This window comes from Setaria viridis, chromosome 8 (assembly GCF_005286985.2).
Source record: "Setaria viridis chromosome 8, Setaria_viridis_v4.0, whole genome shotgun sequence".
NCBI lineage: Eukaryota > Viridiplantae > Streptophyta > Magnoliopsida > Poales > Poaceae > Setaria > Setaria viridis.
Genome location: NC_048270.2, coordinates 28,814,782 through 28,840,168, shown reverse-complemented (window position 1 = coordinate 28,840,168; position 25,387 = coordinate 28,814,782). Strand labels below are relative to the sequence as shown.

The 25,387-nt window shown below is 46.2% G+C and overlaps 1 protein-coding gene across 1 annotated transcript; it reads right to left on the bottom strand.

Moving 5' to 3' along the window:
- Nucleotides 1-663: 663 nt before the first annotated feature.
- LOC117833550 (probable disease resistance protein At1g59620) lies at nt 664-5,833 on the bottom strand. Its single transcript, XM_034713098.2, has 5 exons — nt 5,335-5,833; nt 5,169-5,264; nt 2,654-5,089; nt 1,152-1,772; nt 664-1,052 (listed from the first exon to the last, which is right to left on the bottom strand). Exons 1-5 carry the CDS (start codon nt 5,719-5,721, stop codon nt 1,014-1,016), a joined length of 3,579 nt encoding a protein of 1,192 aa, XP_034568989.1. The 5' UTR covers nt 5,722-5,833; the 3' UTR covers nt 664-1,013.
- Nucleotides 5,834-25,387: the final 19,554 nt, after the last annotated feature.

Genomic DNA, 25,387 nt, shown 5'->3' with positions numbered 1-25,387 from the left:
CGCAAATGGATAATGACATCAATAATGACAACACTAGTTTGGCAGCCCGTTTTCAACTGGGTTCCCGGCCCTTTCCCCATGGAGGAAGCCCATGACGTAAAGTTTTCACGGGCCAGTGAACCGGCCCCTTCGGAAGCCTGCTAGGCGGGGGAGTTCGGCCCGTCCGAGCCAATTTTGCCCGCGGTGGCAGGACTCCCCATCTCCCCGTCCCTCCTCTCGCCGGCTCCCGCAGAAAGCCGCCGCCGCCGCCGCCGCCGCCGCTGTTGCTCCCGGGCTCCTCCAAGGATCAAGGTCCAGGTGCGCCTCCTCTAGCCCTTCTCCTCATCTCCTCCGAATCGTCCCCTTCATTCCCCTTCTCCGGACTGCTGTATCGTCCGGAGATCCGAGCCTCCGAGGGCCATGCAGCGACCGGCGCGTGATTGCAACATGAACGAAGCATTATTCAAGCGTCCAAGGGAAACGGTACGTTAGTTTGCCTATCAGGCTATGATGATGTATGTGTTTGGTAATCGATAAGCTTTGAATCTTTGTAACGATAATAAATTATAGTTTATCGTTTTCACAGTACAAGGTCGTATTTGTTAGGGACGTCGGAGAACGTGTAGGAGAAAACAATTTCTGCTAGTAAAATTGAAATCCATGATCAGAGAGACCTGCACAAAATAAAGCAAATCATGCACAACAGCACAATGTTTAAATGACTGCTTTGCAGTAAGACAGCAATATAAAGGCCCCGATGGCTCAAACAGCCTTTTGTTTTCTTTTTCAATCATAAACTCCAAAGCCTACATGAGGACTGCCATCAATCACCCATTTGTCTCTATCATGATGCAGTTCTTCCATCTGAAATTGAGCATCTGGTCATCTTATCTTCGACAGGAAGTTCCTCCATAGAACACACCCAAAAGTAGCTGATGCGCACTTAATAATGCCTCATGGGGTTTCCATCATCTCTAACAAACAAGTACCTGTCCAGATGATTTCGTCAGCCTCGTCATGGTATGCCGACGTCATCAAACATTCACTTCATGCGACAGATCAGGCAGACTTTCCTGAATGCAACATAAACAACACGTCAACTAATGAAAAACAGGGGAAAAGAAGAATCAACTAGTGGGTGACTGCACTAATCCCAGAAGAAGCTTAATTACCATATATTCAATACTTTGGATTTCACACCATTTCTTCAATTTTGGGCAGAGAAATACAACAACTGATTCAGGAATGACTGGCAACAGTCCCTGGAGCTCCAAAAGACGGCAATGAAGTAGTACCAAACTTTCTAGTTTGCTCAAACACCCTAGGCCTCCAATGTACATGAGTCCTTGGCAATCAGATATCTCAAGTTCAGTGAACGTTGAAGGATGAGATATATTTAAGTATAAGGACATAAGCTTATGGCACCCTTCAACTATTAAAGATGTCAAGAGCCCCGGAAACTTCATTTCAGGAAGCATATAAAGTAAAGGGCAGTCCGCTAAAACCAAACTGTGGATGTTCAGTTCTTCCAAATCTATCAGTGCTTCAAGCTTTGGGCATCCTCTGATCTCCAGTTTGCCAAGTGTAGAAAGACCTCGATAGTACAATGGAACGCCCTCAAAACCGAACTTTAAGAGCCGCAATTCAGATGGCAACCAATTATCCGGTGACAAAATCAATTCTGGTCCCTGATCAGGGCAAATATCGAGACAGATATGTTCACAGGATTGGAAATAAGCAATGCCATTCTCCTTTGCCCGTTTTATATCTGAAATCTTCACCATTTTGGGGACCTGTTGAAGAATAACAAACAGGGCGAGGGGGCTTTATTGTTACTTCTAATGTTCAGCAGTTTCTCATGAATTAGTAAGAAAGCAACAGGGAAAGTATCACACAGATAAACAGGAAATCAACCTTACAGATCTATCTGGAAGATTAGTACTAACATGTGTATATTTCAATCATGAATTATTAAGATCGCACTAAATTAATTGCCACTTTAGGTAAATCTATTATATTTTGACTCAAACATTATAGCATATATACATTGATAGCTTAACTAAACACTCCAATTCTTTTACAAACATATAAGACAACACTCATAGTTTTGGACCCAGGGAAAAAAACTTGGGTACTGCAGGGCAGTCTGAAACACCTGTTTAAGTGTTTATACCATTGGAGTAACTAAAAAGTGCACTCTAGGACCTAATTCTTAAAAACAGTCCAAATAGAGGATCAGGAATAACTGGTAAAACAAGCGCTAAGGTCTCAACTTATCATACAGAGGAAAAACAATTCTTACAATTTGCAGCAGGTAAGATCAAGGTTGGGAAGCCAAAATCAGGATTAATGAAGTGATGACAAATGGAGAGGTGGTATAGCTCAAACTAAGTTTTCAGCAAAACACATGGCAAACACATACAGTAGTGGGGTGTGATACAATGGTGAATTTATGAATGGTGGTGGAAAAGAACAAAGAGTAATTCATAATCAAAATTTATCACAACAGGATAAAGATATAGACTATCTATATGGACATTGTGTTACAAATAAATAATGAGAGAGAGCAAAAATAAGCAATTTTCAAAATACTGCTTATCTCTCTTAAAACTGCTAACCAGTGCCTGAGCTCAGTTTGATGGAAAAATGTTAAAAGTATCAAGAAGAACCTCACCTGATAGTAGAGCTCTTGTTCATCACACCAGTCCTTTAGTCCAGGGCAATCATCAATGCATACATGCTGAGGCCTAAACCGAAGATTCTCTTTACGCAAGACAATGAGTTTAGGACAGTGCGCGATATATAAGCTCCCAAGAGAGCAAAGATTTTTCAGCCCCTTCAAGGATTTGAGGTACCAACAATCTCTAATATCAAGAAACTGCAGCTGAGACGGTTTATTATATACCGAAAGCTGGAGATCGATGAGAGCTGACTTTGTTATTATTAGATTTCTGAGAGAACCAAAATAAGGGATTCTTCTAAGTTTGTAGCAGTTTCTTATAGTGATACTTTGCATCTTTGGGTAATCTGATTCCTGCAATTTACACCACTCCTGTAGATCACACAAACCATCAAATTCTAACTCCTCAAGGGCAGGAAATATTACATCTGTTAGGCCGCATCTATTGTTATTTGTATGGCATCGGAAACAATAATGATTCAACTTCTTTATCTTTGAAATTTGAAAAAGCTGAAGACGTCTCAGGTTCAAGAGATTTCCTATACATATGGGGAGCTCTGCAATGCTATCGCAGTTCTGCAAGCAAAGTGTGTCCAAGTTATCAAACTGACAAAATGGATGCAGGGACCAGTCATTGAATCGGACAGAGAGTTGGAGATATCTTAAACTAAAAAGATTGCACGACTTCATGGAGAACTCTTTCCGACAAGATGACACAATCAACTTCTCAAGGCTGTAGAGATGACATATTGACTCTGTCAAGCGCTTCAGATTTTTGCCAAACAATGCATCACAATTACTTACATGGAGATAGCGCAAGAGCTTCAGATATTGTGTAGCAGATATGCAGCCACTATCTTTACATGAATCTAGCACAAGAGCCCTCAGGTATCTGAACTCATGTATGCCGATATGGAAAAATGTGCATTGTTTTAACACTAAGGTACGTAAATAATTCATTTTGTAACTGAATTCAGAGTTAGCAATGGTAATAACTTGAGGGTTGTACCGCTGAGTGTTTTGTCTGGACGTGTCCCCACTTAACCAAAAAGATAAGCGCTGATTTTTTTTCCCCAGGTAAAGGCTACCTTCATCAAAAGCTATTGCAGAAAGCAGACAGCTGGACAGAGACTTTGCAAGGTCCCAAGTCATGTCATGCAATCTAAACCTTAGAAATGATAATGAAGCCTTGGTCGTTTTTTCACGGAAAGTGTCAACCAACGATCTTATGTGTAACTCATAAATGTTATGGCTCGTGTTGAAGATCTCACCAATCGCTGGTGACCTTGCACGTGGCCTTGAAAGTGGCTTTTTCCTCAATTGGCGACTCTCATGAATTCTCAAACGGACTAAATCTGTTTCAATCAGTGATCTTTCAGTCAACTCATCAAAGTACTCACCAGCGAGTCTCTCTATTGTTTTGCATCCTGTATTCTGTATAAAACCATGAGCAATCCACAAGTGAATCATGTCGTCCTTGGCAAAAGGCTGACCTTTGGGATATAAAGCACAAAGCAAGAAACAAGGTTTGAGCCTTGCAGGCAGTCGATGAAAGCTTAATCTTAGAGCACAGAAGATCTCTTCGTTATCATCTGAATATTCCCAAAATTCACTTTTTGATATTTCCAACCAAGTCTGCATATCCCTCTTGAAACGTAACAAGCAACCTATTGACTTAACTGCTAATGGTAATCCACCACACTTTTGCATAATTTTCCTACCAACCTGAAGTAAACTGGATTCGTCATCAATGATTCTGTCACCAAAAGCATAGTGTTGGAACAACAACCAACAATGCTCTTCAGACAATGAGCAGAGCACAAGGGGTTCGAATGTTTGCACAACACGCGCTACCTCTTTACTCCTGGTAGTCACCAGGATCATCACACTTTCAGCATACTCTAGTGGACACATCAAATCTTGCCAGAAGCTATGCCGTTCGTTCCATAGATCATCCAGCACCACGAACACACTCTTCCTACATAATTTTTCCTTCAAGACATCATGAACAGAGCTTAGTTCATTGTATTCACATGGCCTCCTTGTCAAGGACTCATAGATCGCAATTGTTAGCCTGCGTAAGTCAAATGTTTCGGAAACATGAACCCAGCCCATCAGATCAAAACGTTCTTGAACTCGGCCATCGTTATAAACCATCTGTGCCATCGTGGTCTTGCCAATGCCCCCCATCCCAACGACTGGCAAAACATGAGTTTTGTTGTCCTGGCTGCGAGACAACACTAACTGTATGATACGCTCTTTCTCATCAGTCCTGCCGAAAACGAGGGATTCATCAAAAAGATGGCTACTCGTTCTTGATTCCCATTGGGATTCCCTCCCTGCGATCCTTATGCCATCATCTGGTCCAAGCTGCAGAGCAGCTCGATCTCGAGAGATCTCCTCGAAGCGGCGTATGATCTCTCCTATTCTCTGAAGGTTAAATGATGGTTATTTGCAAGCAGATAAGTCACAAGCGATTGGGAGGAAATGAGGCAAGAATCCGTTTCACCTCACTGGTGCCACCATCGTCCTCCTCATCTGGCCTCAGCGGCAAAGCGGCTCGATCTGTAGATATCTGGAACCGGCGTGTGATCTTCCTAATTCTCTGCATATGAACTGATGGTTAATTGCAGGCAGGCAAGCATTTGGGAGAAAACGCAGCGAAACTATGTCACCTCGCTGATGCTACCGCCCTCGTCCTCCTCGTGAATCCTCTTGCGTGAGGCAGAGGAGGAGGAGGCGGCGGCGGCGGCGATGGAGCCTTGGAGTTCCTGGGCACGGCGACGCAGCATCTCGTAGCGGTAGTCATCGAGGACGTCCTCCGCGTCGCGGGCCAAGACCGTGAGCTCCTCGATCCACAGCTTGACGTAGCTCTCCTGGATCTCTCGCTCCCCGACGTCGTCGAGCGTGGCCTGGATCCTCCTCAGCAGCCGCTCCAGCCGCTGCAGATCCGCGGAAAAAGTAAATCGCTCGCCACGAGGAGCGGCTGCCGCCGGGCTCCATAGGAGGTCGAGCAGCTTCCTCGCGGACGACAGGAGAGGCGATAGTAGCCCACTCGCCATTGATTTGAGGAAGGTATCTCTCGTCCATTCGTCTTACGCGCACATCCACTCTTTGTATCCAGAGAAGTCAACGTACAAGACGATGATCAAGTCACCGTAAGTCAATGAAGACTGGGAAATTTGTATATTAGCCCCCCTTTTCCCCAAATTACCGCTAAGCCCTTACAAACTGAGAATTTGCATTTAGCACTTTGCAAACACCAGTAAAGAACTGACCTTCAATCTACCCCTTTTGTTCCGGTTAATATCAATAAAAAATAACCTTCAATCTACCCTTTTTGTTCCGATTAATATCAATAAAAAATAAGGCACCGAAAGGATATCGATGGGAGGAACTTTAGTCCCGGTTGTAAACATCTAACACGGACGCCCCCCCTTTTATCCTGGTTGGTAATTCCAACCCGGACAAAAGGGGTCTTTTGTCTCGGTTGGTGGCTCCAACCGGGACAAAACATCATTCCCCACGCCCCCCTCTCCACATTAATTATCCTCATAAGTCTCCAACCACATAGATCCTTATCTTCTCCTGACGCACAAGTCTTTCTTCTGCTCCTCTCCCTTTCTTCTTCTTCATCCTCTCCTTCCACCTCCTTCTCTCCCTCCGACGTGGGTGGCCACCCCCTCCCCCTGCTGCCCCTCCCCTTCCCCCTCTGCTCACCCCTCACCGGTAGTGAGGAGCGGCAGTGGGGTGAGGGCGGGCGACGACGCGGAGTGGGATGGGCGCGGGCGGGCCACGCGCGTGGGAGGCGGAGGTGGAGCGGGACGGGCGCGAGCGGAGGCTGCGCCGGTGACGGCCGGGCGGCGCGCAAAATTTTTTAGTCCCGGTTACCAACCAGAGAACGACCTGGGACTAAAGACCCCCTTTTTATCTCGAAAATTTTATCCCGAATGAATTTTAGATAGATTTGAGGTCTACCAACTAGACTAAAGCTGAGTTTTCTACCAGTGAAATATCTCGTTACAAGATACTAGCATTTTCTTGGTTTTCTTTTTTGATAATATCTTTGTATTTAATAGGTCATATAGTCTGCAAGATCAAAAGCAAAACTAAATTTACAGTAAATACACTTGCAATCTTAAGTTACGTAGGTCCAATCTTTCGTATGAGCTCATGATGGTAAGGTGTTGTTGGCGCTAGAAATCGGTCAACCGAATCCCCAGCGTCTGACACACGACCCGGGAGAATCTGCTTAACTCCTGTTCGGGTGATTGCCCTGGTGCGGTTCGCGCGGCGTGCCAGCCAATCTGACCTGTTGATTGGCAAGGAAGAATACGTGTCAGATCCCAGAGGTTGCGATCGGCTAAATTTCCGATCTCGAGAAAGCTTATCAGCGAATCGGCCGATTTGCCGTAATAAAGAAATCGGCTATGAAGTAGCCGATTACTGAGCAGCGTGAACGAAAACTACTGGAGTAATCAATACAACGCTACAGTAACAACACTAGGAACAGATCTAGTCGGCTATGTGTAAAATAAGTAAATCAAATGACTAAATACGAGAAAAGCCGAGATTGCCGATTCCTAGCTGGATAACTGGTGATAAAACTAGAACAACAGGTAAAACCTATAATTCTAGTAAATATCGATAACTAGTGAACAAATCTAAATGAAACAATAGCGATGCGCCCGAAGTTAAAGCTTAGAATTTACTCGGTAAACGGAACTTACAAGATCGGTCGGAGGTCAAGTTGATGCAGCCCCGCCAACCCGTATGAACTCGTGAAAAAAGAAGAAAAGTATTTGGCGAAGTCGCCTGCTTGAAAGTAAGTACGAGGAAATAGTAGTTTGTTGTATTGAGTTGTTGATGATTACAGATCTACAAAAGTGGCTATTTATAGCCCCGTACAAACGACTCCTATTTGACTAGAACTCTATCCCTAATTCAAATAGAAAACGAATATTTACAAGTACGATTCGTACTAGGTAGATTATTATGCGCTTCATGGGCTGATTCCCTCTTCATCTTTATAATCCTTTCTAAGCCCATACCGGCCCAACTATTCCAACCTCCTAATCGGCCGATTTCCTCATCGGCAAGGGGTAACCGATCGGGAACCAGGCGCGTCCGATCCCAAACCCCAGGGGTCAAGCGAGGCGGAATTCTAAAGATCAATCGGCCGATCCTCGACTGTAGCACCACTCGGCCGATCCTTGACTGTAGCACCATTCGGCCGATTTCCAATTGTCGCCCCTGTATCTCGCAGTATCTTCTAATTTCTTCCTCTCCTGATGTCGATTTTACTCGTGTCAAAATCTGGCGTCAACACATGCCCCCCAGTTTCGGAGTAAAACATAGTCTTTACTTCTAAATTCTTTTCAACTTCCCCTCCGAAACAGTCGTAATGAAAATATCCTTCCGTTTCGCGGTCTTCAACCTGATGATTGCAATTTTTTCGAAACGGGCGCCCACGACAACCACTACTCCCGAAAAACTCGAAACGCCGGCGCGGTAAAAATTTCATTTTTACCCCTCCTCAAGCTCCCTTTAAATATCAGCACATCCCGTACCTCCCTTTTCAGCTCACGTCCTTCTTCCTCAGTGCACGAGCCTTCTTCTTCCTCCAGCATTTTTCCTTAGCTCCCCAGCTTTCCGGCACCGTCTTCCTGTCACTTTCCTTCCCCCCTCCAATGGCAGCACCTTCAGGCACCTCACCCACACGTGAAGTTCCAGAAATAGTGCCTTCGGCGGAGGTTCCAGCAGTGACGGTGGTGGCCCCATCATCGGGAGAAGGAGCTCCATTAGCGAAAGCTGAAGCTTCTTCTGAGATCCCAATGGCGGCCTCGTCTTCCGCAGCTGCACCGGCGATCCCGCCGACTACAAGGAACTTCATCCCATAGGTCATTACCGAATCTTTCCTCTATCGGTAATACATTTACTTTAGATCTATTTCTTACTTTCGCTCCCCCTTTTCCTTTTTTTAGGTGGTTAGGCATCGCATCACCATTCATCTTACGGGAAATCCCGGCCTTGTTTGCCTTGGACCCATGGGAAACCCAGATCCAACGGAGCTAATCAATTTGGAAACCCATAGGATCCCCTTCAAACAATCAACTATGGACCTAGATCACTGGTTAGGCACCTTTAGGTCTTGGCCGAATGAAACCCCCGGTTGGAGGGAATGGTACCAGCGGATAGCCGCACCCAAGAGGGTCCAATGGGACGAGCTCAAAATCGGCCAATGCATCAATCTATCCCTGTCCCAAATGGAGCGGAATGAACCTTTAGTGATGGCAGCTTCTTACTTTTGGTCTGATGCTCTTAATGCATTCTTGTTTGGACATGGACCCATGACCCCCACACTGGCTGATGTGGTTTTGCTGACCGACCTGGACATTTCCTCCCCGGACACCCCTTTCCGCCTTTTAACCGCAACATCACATCGGCTGGACACAAGGGGAATCGGTGGGTGGAAAGACTTCATTAGATGTAACAAAAGGGCCGGATCTGTCGAAAACAGAGAACACACGGCCTTCCTAATGATGTGGTTGGAGAAGCACTTCTTCTATGGGAGAGCAGCTGGCCCATCAACCAACACCCAAGCTTTAGCCGAAGCATTATCAGTAGGGACTCATGTTCCTCTTGGAAAACACTTACTAGGGGCAGCATACCACATGCTTCACCAAATCGGCATCAAACTATCCAAAGGGGAGCCGATTGGAAAAATCCAGGTGGACCCTGGTGGTTCATTAACTTATGGCTGAACTTGTACATGAGCAAGATTTCTCAGTAGAGAGTGGAACATATGACGTTCCCCAGCATCGAATCGGCAGAGGATCCCACTGTCCGACGCCGATGCACATCTTTCGGTGAAGCGGCATCGGCCTTCCCCGGTTGTCTGTACTCTGCTACCAAAGTGGCCGAGTACTTCCGGTGTTTTTATAACGGTTTTAATGAAGATGCAACCATCTGGTTTCCTTATCGGAGAGATGACCCAATCTTTGAGCTCCCTTCTTGCTTCGACTCGACTACCGGCCGATTCGACGAAGACCTCACAGATGAGTTAATCAAACTGGGAATCCTGCCGGCCAACTTCTTCTCAGGGAAAGATGCTCCTACGTATGAGTTTTACAATCCCTCTGCTGCAGCACGTCAATTCGGCATGGGTCAGCTGCCGATTCAAGCGTACTTCGCCGGCCGAGCTAAGTTCAGAGATGAGCTTACAAAAGGTCTTGACTATAGTCGGCTGCGGGATCGGGTCCCAGACTCCAGCACCATTGACCTGAAGGACTAGATAGTAGCTCCCTTCGCCGTCCAACCATTCAAGCTTTGGTGGGCCGAATGGAAACAATACCTGTTCTGCAACTCCACGTCGACATACTGCAATCTCCTGGATCCGACCAACATCGACCCGAACGCCGAGGTGTTTTTTCCTAACCGATTTTCACTCCTTTATCAATGCGGTTGAATACGTATACTAATATCTTGCTATTGCTTCAGTCTGAGAACCGTGTCCCCCCAACACGCAGCCGGAGTGGCCGGCCGATAGAAGATCATCATCCATACACCATTTTCCCGCTTATTGGCTACGATGCCCCTTCCGTGGGTGTGATCGCTGGCCGATCGAAGCAGGCGTCGAAGAAAGTTACCAAGAAGACCAGTCGCCGAGTTCGAGCTCGAATAGAATCAGCTGATCCTCCCATGATCATATCGGCAGAAACTTCGGCCGCACTGCCTACTCAAGCTGCCAGAGAAATAGATACTCAAGTCGCCTCGCAAGCTGGGGCAGCTGCTGCATCATTACTGGTGGAGGCCGTGCAGGTAAACTTATGTCCAATCCTTCCGATTGATGTCTCAATAATAACTCCTCTTATCTTAGACTGCACAGATCACTTCTATGGACCCACAACAATCGGCAGCAACCCAATCGGTCATCGACGCGCCTTCGCTTCCATCCGCCGAGGTATAACACTCTTCAACCGATTTTCCTAGCATTTGGATAATGTTCTCATTCAATTCTTTGACACAGGTCACCGGTACGCTAAACGCCCCTCTTAACCAACCAACGGTCATCTCCCGGGAAGCTGGCCCGAGCACAGCACCAATCATCGTAGAGTCTTCTTCTTCTGATGAACCAATGGCACCAGCCCCTGAATCGAGGATAACGACTCCCTAAACGCAGCTTGAGGAAATCCGATTCAAGGAGGTAAGAGACTTTTCACCCTTACTTAGCCGATTTGCTATCACCATCGGCTGATTTGTTTTTCTTCTTGACTTATTATTTCCAGGAACAGGATACCCCCAACAACAGTCTCTTCTCATTTGCGGTCGCACTCTCTGACGACGAGGAAGTCGCCTCTCGCCAAGTCACTTTGAGCTCCGTCCCTGATGACGTCCGCGCCAAACTCACCAGCATCCGATCCCTTCTTCAAGAAGACATCGGCCGATTGGTAGAAGACGCCTCGCCAATTCGGCAGCTCTTCGGTGACGTCAGCGGGCGGGTACCAAAAGAAGCGGAGGAAGCCTTGGCGCCGGCCGCGTATATCGAGTCGATGAGGATCCCGGTTTTCAGGGCCCTGCGTCACATGGCCGATCGCGCCAAGTTGGCCAAGACTCATGAAGAAGAAGGTACGTACAAGCGTCAGGCCCAAGAGGTGCACCAACGAATTCACTTTCTGGAAGACTCTCGTCCTGGGATCGTCGGCACGATAGATCGCCTCAAACGCCGAAGGGCAGAGCTTGCCAAGGAGATGGAACAGGTGACCAAAGCAATAGATGCCGAAGAGAAGAGGCTCCAAGAACTCCCTTCCGTCATCGCCGATCTAAAACGGGAGAGGCAGCATCTGACCCACGAAGCCCTTAAACTCCACCGCAATGTGTCAGAAGTCCCCGGATCGGCAGATGATGACCAACGGGTCCTGGACTCTGCCGATCAGATCCGGCGTCGAGCGATTGCGGCTATCGATGCTCTTCTGGGTAACCTGTAAAAGTACTGGCCATTTTTGTACGAACATTTAATGACCGCTTTGACCGCCCTTCGCGGTGCCTCTTTTATTTATTTCCTTTCTCACTTCCGACGGGACGCGCCTTACCAAATATCTACGCCTCCTTTTCTTATAAATGCCGGCCTAGACCCCCGTTCCGAGAGTACCAGTTTAGCTCGGCTTCATCTTCCCAACCTGCTTTCGTCGGTGCGATTTTCAATCATGTCTTCTTCATCCTCTTCCTCTTCCTCTGTTAACCAAGTGAAAGTTTTGCCTTGACCGTTCTTCTCAGTTTAGCTTTTTTGAAGGGAATCACCTTTTTGATCGTCATTTTCTTCAGCCACGGCGCCTTAGCCCTGAACTCGAACGCGCCATCGAACTCATGCACTCCGATGAACTGGTGTCGCAAGAGGAGAGGACAAGGACTTAATCAGGGCTCATCGTGACGAACTCCAAGAGCATGTTCCTGCTAACATCCGACGGATCTGGGATTATCTGGACGGCAACATCTGCCGGCGATCTCAAGCCGACAGAAGTCATCTGCTTCCTCGACAAGTCGTCCTTGAAGATGCAGCAGCAGGAACATCGCGTCCATCAATGGACCGGAGCCACCCTCTCCCCCGTCAAGTTGAAGCGGAAGTTGCGATGAAAGAGATAGAAGAAGAATATATCCGTCTTATGATAAAACTCGGTCGGGCTGAGAGAGAGCGTAAGAAAAAGCGTAGTTAATTATTTTTTATTCTAAGGGCGACTTGTACCTTGTCGGCCGTGTAACCCGCCGTCCGTACCGAATGAATACATCGGCCGATTTGGACGATCACATGTTTTCTCTAGACGAACCCTTTTGTATCGGCTGTGTGCTGTTCATTGTGGTCGATCCTTTATGCTCCGACCCATATACTAGGGTAGTACCTTTTCAAGTACCTTCCGTTCAGAGCCCTAGTAAACTCTTCTCCTTCAATTGTTTCCAGAATATAAGCGTTTCCTGGAGCACATCTGCCGATTTTATACGGCCCTTCCCATGTAGGGGACCACTTTCCGAATTTAGGATCTTTCGACCCAATCGGCAACACTAACTTCCAAACTAGGTCCCCTGGAGAGAATTGTTTGACTTTGACCTTCCTATCATACCACCTGGCCACTTTCTTATTGTTTTCCTCAATGCTTATCAAAGCTCTCAATCGTTGGCTAGCCAAGTCATCAAGTTCCCTTTTCATGAGTGATGAGTAGTCATCGGCCATTAACTGGTCCTGGAGCGAAATGCGTCTCGACCCCACCCTTGATTCCCATGGTAGTACTGCATCGTGACCGTACACCAACTGATAAGGGGACAACTTGGTGGTCCCATGGCAAGCCATCCTGTATGCCCATAGGGCTTCAGTTAGACATAGATGCCATTTTTTCGGCTGCTCCTCTATCTTCCTCTTGATTATCTTAATTATCCCCTTGTTGGAGGATTCGGCCTGACCGTTAGCTTGGGCATAATATGGAGAGGAGTTTAACAATTTGATTCCTATATCGGCCGTGAACTCCTCGAATTCTCCTGATGTGAACATTGTCCCTTGATCAGTTGTGATAGTCTGGGGAATGCCAAATCGGTAGACGATATGGTCCCTTACGAAGTCGACCATGGCAGCCGATGTTACGGCTCTTAACGGAATTGCTTCCACCCATTTGGTAAAGTAATCAGTAGCCACCAGAATGAACTTGTGCCCTTTGCTTGATGGGGGATAAATTTGGCCGATGAGGTCTATGCCCCATCCTCTGAACGGCCACAGTTTGATAATGGGATTCATGGCCGACGTGGGCGCACGTTGGACATTCCCGAATTTCTGACAATCCTGGCATCCCTTATAATATTTGAAGCAATCTTCGAGAATCGTCGGCCAGTAATACCCATTATTCCTGATCATCCATTTCATCTTATGAGCCGACTGGTGGGCTCCACATACTCCTTCATGGATTTCTCCCATCAGAGTCTTAGCCTCCTCTGTTCCCAAACACTTGAGTAGGACACCATCAATTGTTCGGTAGAACAAGTCGTCTTCCAGTAGTACGTATTTGGTAGCATGGAAACGCACCCGCCGATCCACTTTCTTAGATGGATCTTTCAGGTAGTCGGCAAGTTCTTTTCGCCAGTCATCGGCCGCGAGTTCCAGAGCCATAGCGCCTTGAATTGGCCGATACCCAGATGCATGCTGGGCGAGCTTGTTGGCATCCTCGTTGTGATACCTTGGGATGTGTTCGATTACTGCCGATTTGAACTCTTTTAAGAGCTGCAGGCAATCTTCGTGATAAATCCTCAATACATCGTCCTTGCATTCGGACTTCCCTGTTAATTGATCCATAATAAGCATGGAATCCCCAAAGATTTCGACAGAATCAGCCTTGACTTCTCTTAGCAATTGTAATCCCTTCAATACAGCTCGGTACTCTACTTGATTGTTAGTGGCGGTCGCTTCTATCGGCGGAGAAAAATCATAACTTGGCCCCCGAGACGATATGAGGACGATGCTGATTCCTGATCCGACCCCACGTGATGATCCATCAAAGTATAAAGTCCAAGGTACCGGTTCGACGAAGGTAGCCTCTGGTCCGCAGTGTTGGGCGACGAAATCGGCCATGACCTGACCCTTGACGGCTTTTGCCGATTCATACCGAAGGTCAAACTCTGACAGAGCTAAGATCCATTTGCCGATTCGCCCTTTCAAAATCAGCAATGAGAGCATGTATTTTACCACGTCGTCTTTGCATACGACCACACATTCCGCCGACAGCAAATAGTGCCTGAGTTTGGTGCATGAGAAGTAAAGGCATAGGCACAGCCGCTCCACTGGAGGATACCTTGTTTCGGTGTCCAGAAGTCTTCTACTGACATAATAGATTACTCGTTCCTTTCCCTCGAACTCCTGGACTAGAGCCGACCCAATAGCTTTTTCATCGGCTGATAAATATAGTTTAAACGGCTTACCAGTTTGAGGAGGGACCAATACCGGTGGTGAGACCAAGTACTGCTTGATATCTTCCAGTGCCTTGCGTTGCTCTTCCCCCCATATGAACTCCTGGTCGGGCTTCAACATTAATAGTGGTGTGAAAGCTTGGATCCGCCCAGATAGATTAGATATGAATCTTCTGATGAAATTCACCTTGCCGATCAGAGATTGCAACTCAGTCTTATTATGCGGGGCCACGACTTTGTTGATGGCTGCTATAGTCTTCTGATTGATTTCTATTCCCCGCTCGTGCACCATGAATCCTAAGAATTGTCCGGCGGATACGCCGAAGGCACACTTATTCGGATTCATCTTCAGCTCATGTTTCTTAGTGCACTCCAACACTTTTCGCAAATCGGCCAGATGCTCCTCGTGTCCTTTTGACTTGACTACGACATCGTCGATGTAGATTTCTACCAGTATGCCGATGAGTTTGTGAAATATGTAGTTCATGGCTCTCTGATACGTGGCGCCGGCGTTTTTTAAGCCGAAAGTCATCACCACCCACTCGAATAAACCAAGGTGGCCTGGGCATCTGAAGGCCGTTTTGGGTATGTCTTCTTCGGCCATAAGTATTTGATTGTACCCAGCGTTTCCGTCCATGAAGCTAATAACCTTGTGTCCCGCGGCGGCATCTATCAGCACATCGGCCGTCGGCATGGGGTATCCGTCCATCGGTGTGGCCTAATTAAGATTCCTGAAATCGACGCACACGCGTAGCTTTCCGTTCTTCTTGTATACTGGTACAATGTTGGAGATCCACTCGGCATAACAGCATTGCCGAATAAATTTTGCTTCGATTAGCCGAGTTATTTCGGCTTTTATGTCTGGTAGCATTTTAGGATTGCACCGCCGTGCAGGCTGTTGATACGGCCGATATCCTGGTTTTATGGGCAGCCGATGTTCAACAATAGATCGGTCTAATCCGGGCATCTCATGATACTCCCAAGCAAAACAATCCTTAAATTCTCTAAACAAACTTGTCAGTTTACATTTGTATTCTGGATCTAAATTTGCACTAATATAAGTCGGCCTTGGTTTGGTGCCATCGCCTAAGTCTATCATCTCTAATGAGTCGGCCGACGTGAACCCGTGTCCCAGCTTCCCATCTTTTCGGGCAAACTGATCCATTTAATCTGAGTCTTCGGAGCCGACTGCTCGGATCGGCTGTAGGCCAAAATCGGACACCTTCAAGAAGTTAGTATCCCATACTCTTCCGGATATGCACCTGACGGTTTCGCAGCTCCACTGCTGCGTGTCGGCTGCTGCGATGCTGTATGCGGAATCGGCGGTGACCACTTCGATGTTGTCGCCGACCCACTGTACGAGGCATTGATGCATTGTCGATGGGATGCAGCAGTTTGCATGTATCCAATCTCGGTCGAGAAGCATGTTGTAGGACCCTTTGCCGTTAATAATAAAGAAAGTAGTAGGGAGGGTCTTACTGCCGATGGTGAGGTCGACATAGAAGGCGTCGCGAGCGGGGGATACGTTGCCCTCGAAGTCCTTGAGCATCATATCTGTCTTGGTCAGGTCATCATCGCCCTTCCTAAGCTTCCGGAGCACGGCGTACGGCATGATGTTGACTGCAGCTCCTCCGTCTACCAGTAATCTAGTGAGGGGTCGGCCGTTGACATGCCCCTTAAGAAACAACGCTTTCAGGTGTTGCTGTTTGTCGTCTTCGGGCTTCTCGAACGTGGCTGTCATTGGCTCCAAAGCCAATTGCGCCATCTGTTCTTCTATTGCCGATACGTTCTGTCGGTCGGCAGGAGTCATAAATTCCATCGGCAGTATGAAAACCATGCCGATGTCGGCTGCCGATTCATCGCCTGCCGATTCGTCGCCTCCTTTGTCGTTTCTTTTGGGGCGCCATACCTGAGACCTGCCTTCCCTCTTGTCCGTCGTGTACTGTTGTTCTTCCTCCTGCTGTTCCCACTGGCGGAGATGTTGGATTCTTCATTTTTGAGACTTGGTCAATCCGTCGGGACACCACCTGGGGTTCACTGGTTTGGTTCGTGGTCTGGCGCGATCCCATTCCGGTTCGCGTCCTAAAGGGTTTTCGTCTGACACTCGAGCATCAGCCATCTCTTCAAGCCGACTGTGGACGCTGGCCCTATTTTCTGGCCGGTCATGTCGATCAAACCTGCCTCCCGGCCTATCATGGCGCCTGCCTTCCGACCGGTCATATCGGTCACTCCTGCCCCCCAGCCGATCACGCACGGGAGGGTGCCGGTCGTCTTGGTTGCGCCAGTTCCTGTTGATCGGCTCTGGTTTCCCGTCTCTGGAGCGAGACCTGTTGAACGGCCGATTGTTACGATACGGACCGTTGCACTCCGGGCAATTATCGGCCGAAGGTAACCTGAGGTTGGTTTCCCAACAGTGGATGAAGAACGGGCATCTCCAGTGATTGTCGTGTCGTCGCATCGCTTCTTCCTGAGATCTTGAGCGTTCATGTTGCCGCTGATATTTGTTGAGCAAAAATTGGGAAGTAATGCGTGGTTCTCCTGATCCACCGTCGTCGTCTTCCATCCGCCGCTTCCCCTTGATGTCTTCAGGCGCCGCTTGATTTCTAGGGTCTACGGCGCCGCTCTTTTTAGCCGATTCGGATGCCAGTACCTTGGTTTGGAGCAAGTTCTTCCCCGTGTCAACCATGTTGGTAGGAAAAGGGTGCTGGTCGATCTTCATCGGTTTGGCTGGTTTTGTTGGCACTTCAAATTTAAGCCTGCCTTGTTCAATGGCCGACTGTATCTGCTGCCAGAAGATTTTGCACTCATTAGTGTCATGGGAGGTAGCGTTGTGCCACTTGCAATATTTCATCTTCTTCAGCTGTTCGCCAGAAGGAATAGTATGATATGGCGAGAGCTTAATCTGTCCTTCCTGTAAGAGGAGGTCGAAGATTTTATCGGCCTTTGATGTGTCAAAGCCGAACGTTTCTATCTCCTTCTTGCCGAACAGACACGATATCAGCTTCTTCCCTTTAACCCATTCTGCAAGACCAACTTCTGCATCTTCTTCAGCCTCGACCTCTTCTAAGTATGCCACCTTCTTCTGGAAGTTCCTTCGTGGATCAAAAGAACGTACCTCTTGACCGGACAATCGGTGGACGATCTGGCTCAAGCTCTCAAACTCCTGTGAGGCGTATTTTTCCTTGGTGTGAGGCAGGAGACCTTGAAAGGCTATATCGACCAGCTGTGCATCAGTTAGAGCCAGAGAATAGCATTTGTTTCTGATTTCCCGAAACCTCTGCACATATGAGGATATCGGCTCGTCGCTTCTCTGCCTGAGGCTGGTCAAATCGGACAGCTTCATCTCGTGCACCCCGGCGTAGAAGTATTTATGGAACTGCCTTTCCAGATCGGCCCATGTAATAATCGAGTTGGGCGGTAAGGTTGTGAACCACTGGAAGGCCGAACCAGACAAGGATGACGAAAAAAGCCGCACCCGTAGAGCATCTTGCGCCGCTGCCTCCCCGCATTGGATGATGAATCTGTTCACATGTTCTACGGTTGAAGTATCGTCCATCCCCGAAAACGTGGTGAAGTCAAGAACTTTATACCGATGGGGAAACGGCAGTAAATCGTACGTAGACGGGTACGGTGTCTTGTAGGTGTAAGTCTGCATCTTCAGCTTCAAGCCGAATTGTTCCTGAATCACCTCTGCTATACGTGCCGACCAATCCGGCTGTTGCTGGTAAACCATCGGCTGAGGGACTGGTACGTGCTGGTATATTGGCGGCGGGATGACTTGATGCTGAGTGAAAGTATGCGGCATTTGAGGTGTTATAGCCGGCTGTGTATTCAGGATCGGCTGTTTGAATGAGCCACTCGTTTCATCATATAGTACGAGCTCTGCTGTTTTACTCATCTCTGGTGCGACAGGCTGGTACGGCGGCACAGTTGGTCGAGTGGCATTCTGGAAAGACGCCTGGAACTGACGACTTCCTTGATTGGCCGATTGATCCTGAACGGCCGTCGCTGATGGTGCCCCCCAAGGTGCTGGATTAACCGGAGGAAACTGCGTAGAGGACAACTGTACGGGATGTGGCTGGAGGTGTTGTGTGCCAGTAAACCCCATAGGGATCGATAATGAGGAAGCGCCTGAACCCCCAACTTGAAATTGGATCGGCTGAGAAGCCGAATTCGGATAACTCTTGTTTGGTGAAATCGGCGGAGCATATGCCGATCCCTTGTACCCTTGAGATACTCCGCTAGCCAAGGAGCTGATGACGGCATTGTACACCGTATTCGCAAGCACCGGGGATTGGTCGATGAAAGCTTGATAAACGGACTGTTGAACCATCTCGGCCATCTTGTCCGAGTCCTCGGTGATTGTGATCTGACGGGGAGTTGGAAACGGAGACTTTTTGATAGTCTCCCCGCTCCTGGTGCAACTGAAGGACTGCAGGCATGCCTTCCGGTAGTATGCTGTCTTCCTTCTGGTCGTCCTTGAGATCTGCTTCTGTCACTTCGATGATGTTTTCTTTGGAGACTTCAGCAGCTTTTGACATGGTGGCGGTTGTATTGGTCCCACTGGGCGTGCCAAAAGTGTGTTGGCGCTAGAAATCGGTCAACCGAATCCCCAGCGTCTGACACACGACCCGGGAGAATCTGCTTAACTCCTGTTCGGGTGATTGCCCTGGTGCGGTTCGCGCGACGTGCCAGCCAATCTGACCTGTTGATTGGCAAGGAAGAATACGTGTCAGATCCCAGAGGTTGCGATCGGCTAAATTTCCGATCTCGAGAAAGCTTATCAGCGAATCGGCCGATTTGCCGTAATAAAGAAATCGGCTATGAAGCAGCCGATTACTGAGCAGCGTGAACGAAAACTACTGGAGTAATCAATACAACGCTACAGTAACAACACTAGGAACAGATCTAGTCGGCTATGTGTAAAATAAGTAAATCAAATGACTAAATACGAGAAAAGCCGAGATTGCCGATTCCTAGCTGGATAACTGGTGATAAAACTAGAACAACAGGTAAAACCTATAATTCTAGTAAATATCGATAACTAGTGAACAAATCTAAATGAAACAATAGCGATGCGCCCGAAGTTAAAGCTTAGAATTTACTCGGTAAACGGAACTTACAAGATCGGTCGGAGGTCAAGTTGATGCAGCCCCGCCAACCCGTATGAACTCGTGAAAAAAGAAGAAAAGTATTTGGCGAAGTCGCCTGCTTGAAAGTAAGTACGAGGATATAGTAGTTTGTTGTATTGAGTTGTTGATGATTACAGATCTACAAAAGTGGCTATTTATAGCCCCGTACAAACGACTCCTTATTTGACTAGAACTCTATCCCTAATTCAAATAGAAAACGAATATTTACAAGTACGATTCGTACTAGGTAGATTATTATGCGCTTCATGGGCTGATTCCCTCTTCATCTTTATAATCCTTTCTAAGCCCATACCGGCCCAACTATTCCAACCTCCTAATCGGCCGATTTCCTCATCGGCAAGGGGTAACCAATTGGGAACCAGGCGCGTCCGATCCCAAACCCCAGGGGTCAAGCGAGGCGGAATTCTAAAGATCAATCGGCCGATCCTCGACTGTAGCACCACTCGGCCGATCCTTGACTGTAGCACCATTCGGCCGATTTCCAATTGTCACCCCTGTATCTCGCAGTATCTTCTAATTTCTTCCTCTCCTGACGCCGATTTTACTCGTGTCAAAATCTGGCGTCAACAGGTGTGTGTGCATTTGTTCACAGGGGTATCTTTCGTATGAGCTCATGATGGTAAGGTGTGTGTGCATTTGTTCACAGGGGTAAGTGTGCATGCATGTGCATACGAGGGTGTCCATTTCGGAGAAAATGGTATGTTATTAGAATCTAAAGGGACCGTGACGTGCATGCATGTGCATACGAGGGTGTCCATTTCGGAGAAAATGGTATGTTATTAGAATCTAAAGGGACCGTGACACCTAAAGAGGGAGGTGAATTGGGCGTTCTCAAAACTAAGACTCCAAGCACATATAAAAACCTATTTCAATTTCTATCTAGATGTGCACTAGGTTTTTCTATGTGTTGCTATCTCTACCGCAAAAGAGTTCTGCACTCTAGGTTCCAATCCTATGAACTACACATGGCAATTCTAAGAAAGGTAAATGTGGAAATGTAAGTGCAGTAAGAAATGCAGAAGTAAATGAGGTAGAGAAGGCAAACTCTCGATGTGACAACACGGCAATTTTTAACCGAGGTATCGGAAAGCAAAACTTTCCACTAGTCCTCGTTGTTGGAGCAACTATCAAGGGAATGCCCTCACAAGGGCACTAATCAAAACCTAAGCCTTATGTTAATTGTCTTAATCTTCTCTTTAGCACTTTGGTGGCTAGAGCACTGGTGTGTATGTAGAATATAAGCCTTCAGCTGTATAAATAGCCGGACAATCGGGTATAAATAGCTCTAACGCCTCTCAAATGGCCGGATAATGGGGTATAAACAGCCCCAAGCTAAGAAACTAGCTATTGCAAGCCGTTGCAACTTTCTGCATAGCACCGAATGATTCGGTGGTGCGCAGGAGGTGTCACTGAATGAATGGGTGCATGCCACCTCAGCTAGCCATTGGACAACTCACGCCCACTGACGCTCGGACACCGCATGTACCACCGACTGATTCCGTGACATGTGAAGGGCATCACTGAATGAGTCGGTGACCCCTGAGCCGCATTCTTCATGCTCCTTCCTTCACCGACTGATTCACTGCTCCATCTTCTTGAACCACCGTACGAATTGGTGTGGCTTTAAATAACTTCTCAAACTTCCAGAGCTGAATATGAGCCGATCTTGAGCCGAGCCAATCCTCATCAACTGATTCTATGGAGGCTCACTATGCCCACCAAATATGTTGGTGATAACAGTGCACGCTTCTTGGCCCTATTGCTGCCCTCCATGTCACTGACTGATTCGGTGCCTCTTCCAATGGTCACCGTATAGATTGGTGGAATGTGTCGGTGCACAATTCCAGCAGAATTCACTTCAAATCTTCGCGTGTCTTTGTCCTGGCTTTCGTTACCATCATTTATAAGCTTTAGAATAAAACTATTTCTGAATTTTTGCTATCATTTGGATACCATAGAATTTTTCTAAATCTTTCTATTTCTTATCATTTGATGGTTTGGTAATTCATCCTTGGAACCTATAAAACACCTATAAAGGTTCATCTTACAAACACATTATTCCCAATGACTATGTTGTCATTAATCACCAAAAACACTATGGTCTAGGATCATTTTCCTTACAAACATGTTTACACTTCGCATTATTGATCCAGCAAAACAGAATCAACAGTAACCAACGAGGGTGTTCATGAGACAGAGGAAAGAAACTAAAATCTTCAGAGATTTCAAGTCCCCACGACTGAACGACATCAAGACGTCAAGAGGGGGAGTGGTTGAGGAGAAATTTACGTTATTGACACTTGAAACATATGGCTTTGCAGTTTTGACACTCGAAACAATGGCTTCCCAGTTTTGACATCCCAAACATGAGGTCGCATGATTTTTTGACATTCTCTATTTCTAATATGTCTTCTTTAATTATTTCATTATTTTGGCATATGACGTGATGATAGTGCCCTTGCACTTCTTCACAAGCGACCAGTACACCTCCAGCCAAGATGGCAAGTCAAAAAAAAACTGATATCAAAGAAGAGGAAGAGGAATTGACTTGCATGTATGCCGTGTGTATTTTGGTTCAACTGCAGTTACCTGCACCATATGTGTGAACTATATGTAAAAGTACTTGTGTGAACCATGTCTGGATGTTGATGAACTATGTGAACCATGTGTGAACTTGTGCCATTTGTGTTGCTCTGTTTGATGTATCTGGTCGGATATTTGTGAGCCATGCGTGAACTTGTGCCATTTTGTGTTGCTCTAATGAAGTAATATCTGTGCAAAAAATATTATAGCATGTCAATTGGCTGCAAATTAAGTTCATGAGAATATTATTCAATGTTGTTCAAGCACAGTTTGAAGAAGGCACTGTCTCATGTCCATTTGAGGGGCTAAGATGGTCATTTTAGGTGTCCTACACAGTGAAAAGATAAAAGAACAGATGTGGAAAGATAAAAATGTCAAAAAATCGAGCGACCTCATGTTTGGGATGTCAAAACTGCGAAACAATAAACTATTGTTTCGAGTGTCTAAATTGCGAAGCCATATGTTTCAAGTGTCAATAGCGTAAATTTCTTGAAGTTGAGCAACTGAAATTACAGAAAGAAGAGGTCAAGAGGACGCAACCACAAGGGCTGTGTACCCGTGCCATCAAGCATCAAACACCCCATAAACTTGCACTCAATTCCGAACAGGCACAGAGCATGTGTAGATTAACGATACAAAGGTCCGGATGGCTCAAACAACAGATACCTTGCATCCACTGTTCAAATAAGGAATTTTCTCTATTTCTATCGAGATCTAAATACAATTTACCCAATATAAGAATAGCTACTCTTCGACAGGACGACTCACGACTCCATATACAGAACACAACCCAGAAGCAGCATCTGCGCGTTCTTGGAATGTTTCCTCATTGGAGCATCTGTCATCCATTATAAACAAGCACCACTACAGCTGATTCCATCAGCTTCATCACGGGTCACGGCATTGCACGTAAAAATCAAACATTCACTTCATAGGACTAGTCTGGCAGTCTTTCCTGGATGCCATAAACACCACCTCAGCAGACCACAAAGAGGAAAGGGGGAAAAAGGAAAACAAGAAGCAACTAGTGGGTAATTGCACTAATGCCAGAAGAGGCTTACCAGGTATTCAATTTTTTGGAGTCCACACCACTTCTTCAATTTGGGACAGAGGAAAACGGCAACAGATTCAGGAATTACAGGCAACAATTCCTTGAGCTCAAGTAAAGGGCAAAGAATTATTACCAAGCTTTCCAGATTTCTCAAACACCCCAGGCCTCCAATGTGCATGAGTCCTTGGCAATCTGATACCTCAAGCTCAGTCAACATTGAAGGATAATTAAAATTTAACTGGAAAGATAGAAGCTTATGGCAGCTTTGAATTGTTAGAGTCAATAACCGTGGCGGAAACTTCATTTCAAGTGGCATATAAAGTGAAGGACACTCCTCTATGACCAAGTTGTGGAGGAGGTCCAGTTTCTCCAAACCCAATAGGGCTTCAAGCTTTGGGCATCCCCTGATCTCCAGCCCACGAAGTGTAGAAAGACCTCCATGGAAGGATGGAACACCACTCAAACTTTCAAAATCAAACTTTAAGAACCGTAGTTCTGAAGGCAACCAATTATCCGGTGACAAAATCAGTTCTGGCCCCTCCTCAGGGCAAATGTCAAGAGAGAGGTTTTCAAAGGATTTGAAATAAGCAATGCCACGCCCGTACTCCTTTCCCCTTTTTATATATGAAACATTAACAGTTTTACATACAGCCCTGTTGAATAAAAAACAATAGGTGAGCTTAAACATTATTATTTTAATGTTCAATATTTTCTCATAAAATTATGAAAGCGAAACGGGAACTATCACACAGACAGTAGTACCATGCGCATAGTTTGGTAGCTAATTTTAGGATCAAAGTAGATTATGGAATAGCCAATTGCTCGCTGCACAACCTGTATTGAAATATGTTAAGGAACCTGTATTTTTTTTTTGCATAAACCGTGTTTTCTGAAATTTAGTTTCATTTGTCACTGCCTTAAGGTCTGGCCAGACAAAACACAGCTTTATTAAAGTGTGGGCCCACCTTGAGGTGACACTGTGTTTCAGACTTCCAGTGTACATGATGGCAATTAGTATGGCATTGGCAGGTGGTCAATGATGATGACCTAGCGCAAATTGGCACAATTAGATGTTGTGTTACATGCGACAGATTATTTGGAGGATCGCCTTGGAGTTTTTGAGCCTTCACATTACGACTTACTATTCCTAATCAGCGAGCTTCCGTATTAAACTTCATACGATGTGCTAGAAAAGGAGACGAATCCTAGAATTATCCATAAAAAAAAGTAAAACATCCAACCGTTGATTTTGTAAAATCAGTCATGGTTGGCAACAACAGTTATTTGATCTAATTTGCTTCTAAATTACCCATCTAAGTCATTATGAAAATAAACTAAAGTAACTCCCTAAATTTATTTCCAAATTCCAACCTCTGCTAGTATGAAAAATAGCAAGATTTGAACATCTACACTGATTAGCAAGATTTGAACCTTGAGTAGCCCGCTTAGTAAGTTTAGGGGACCTATGATAATACTGTGTAAAAATTGAGAGTACTTGTGTATATTACATATATATAGGTGTATTCGCATTCCACTAAGATAAATGCTTAAAGTGTTTAACTTTAATCCTAACCACAACCATTAGATCTACATCCCATCAAACAGCTTGCTAATCTTAATATAATACAGCGATCACAAAAGGTGATTTAATTCTGCAAAAAGAATTAGATAGCATAACGATAACAAATCAGTTAAAATAATATGAAAGAATAACATCAGACCTGATAGTAAAAGTCTTGTCCATCACACCATTCCATCAGTCCAGGACACTCATCAATGAATACATGATGAGGCGTGCATAGCAGCTTCATTTTAGGAGAGACAATGAGATCAGGACAATTGGCAATATACAAGCTCCCAAGCGAACAAAGATTGTTAAAACCGATCAAGGAATTCAGGTTCTGACAATCTCTGATATCAAGAATCTGTAGCTGAGACGGTGCACTATCGACTGAAAGCTGGAGATCTTTGAGCGCTAAATTGCTTAATATTAGCCTT

Coding starts and splice junctions, on each gene's coding strand:
- LOC117833550 (XM_034713098.2), bottom strand. CDS start 5,721: ATGGCGAGTGGGCTACTATCGCCTCTCCTGTCGTCCGCGAGGAAGCTG. Junction 5,265..5,334: donor AGGGCGGTAGCATCAGCGAG/GTGACATAGTTT, acceptor GTTCATATGCAG/AGAATTAGGAAGATCACACG. Junction 1,053..1,151: donor TCCAAAGTATTGAATATATG/GTAATTAAGCTT, acceptor TGTTGCATTCAG/GAAAGTCTGCCTGATCTGTC.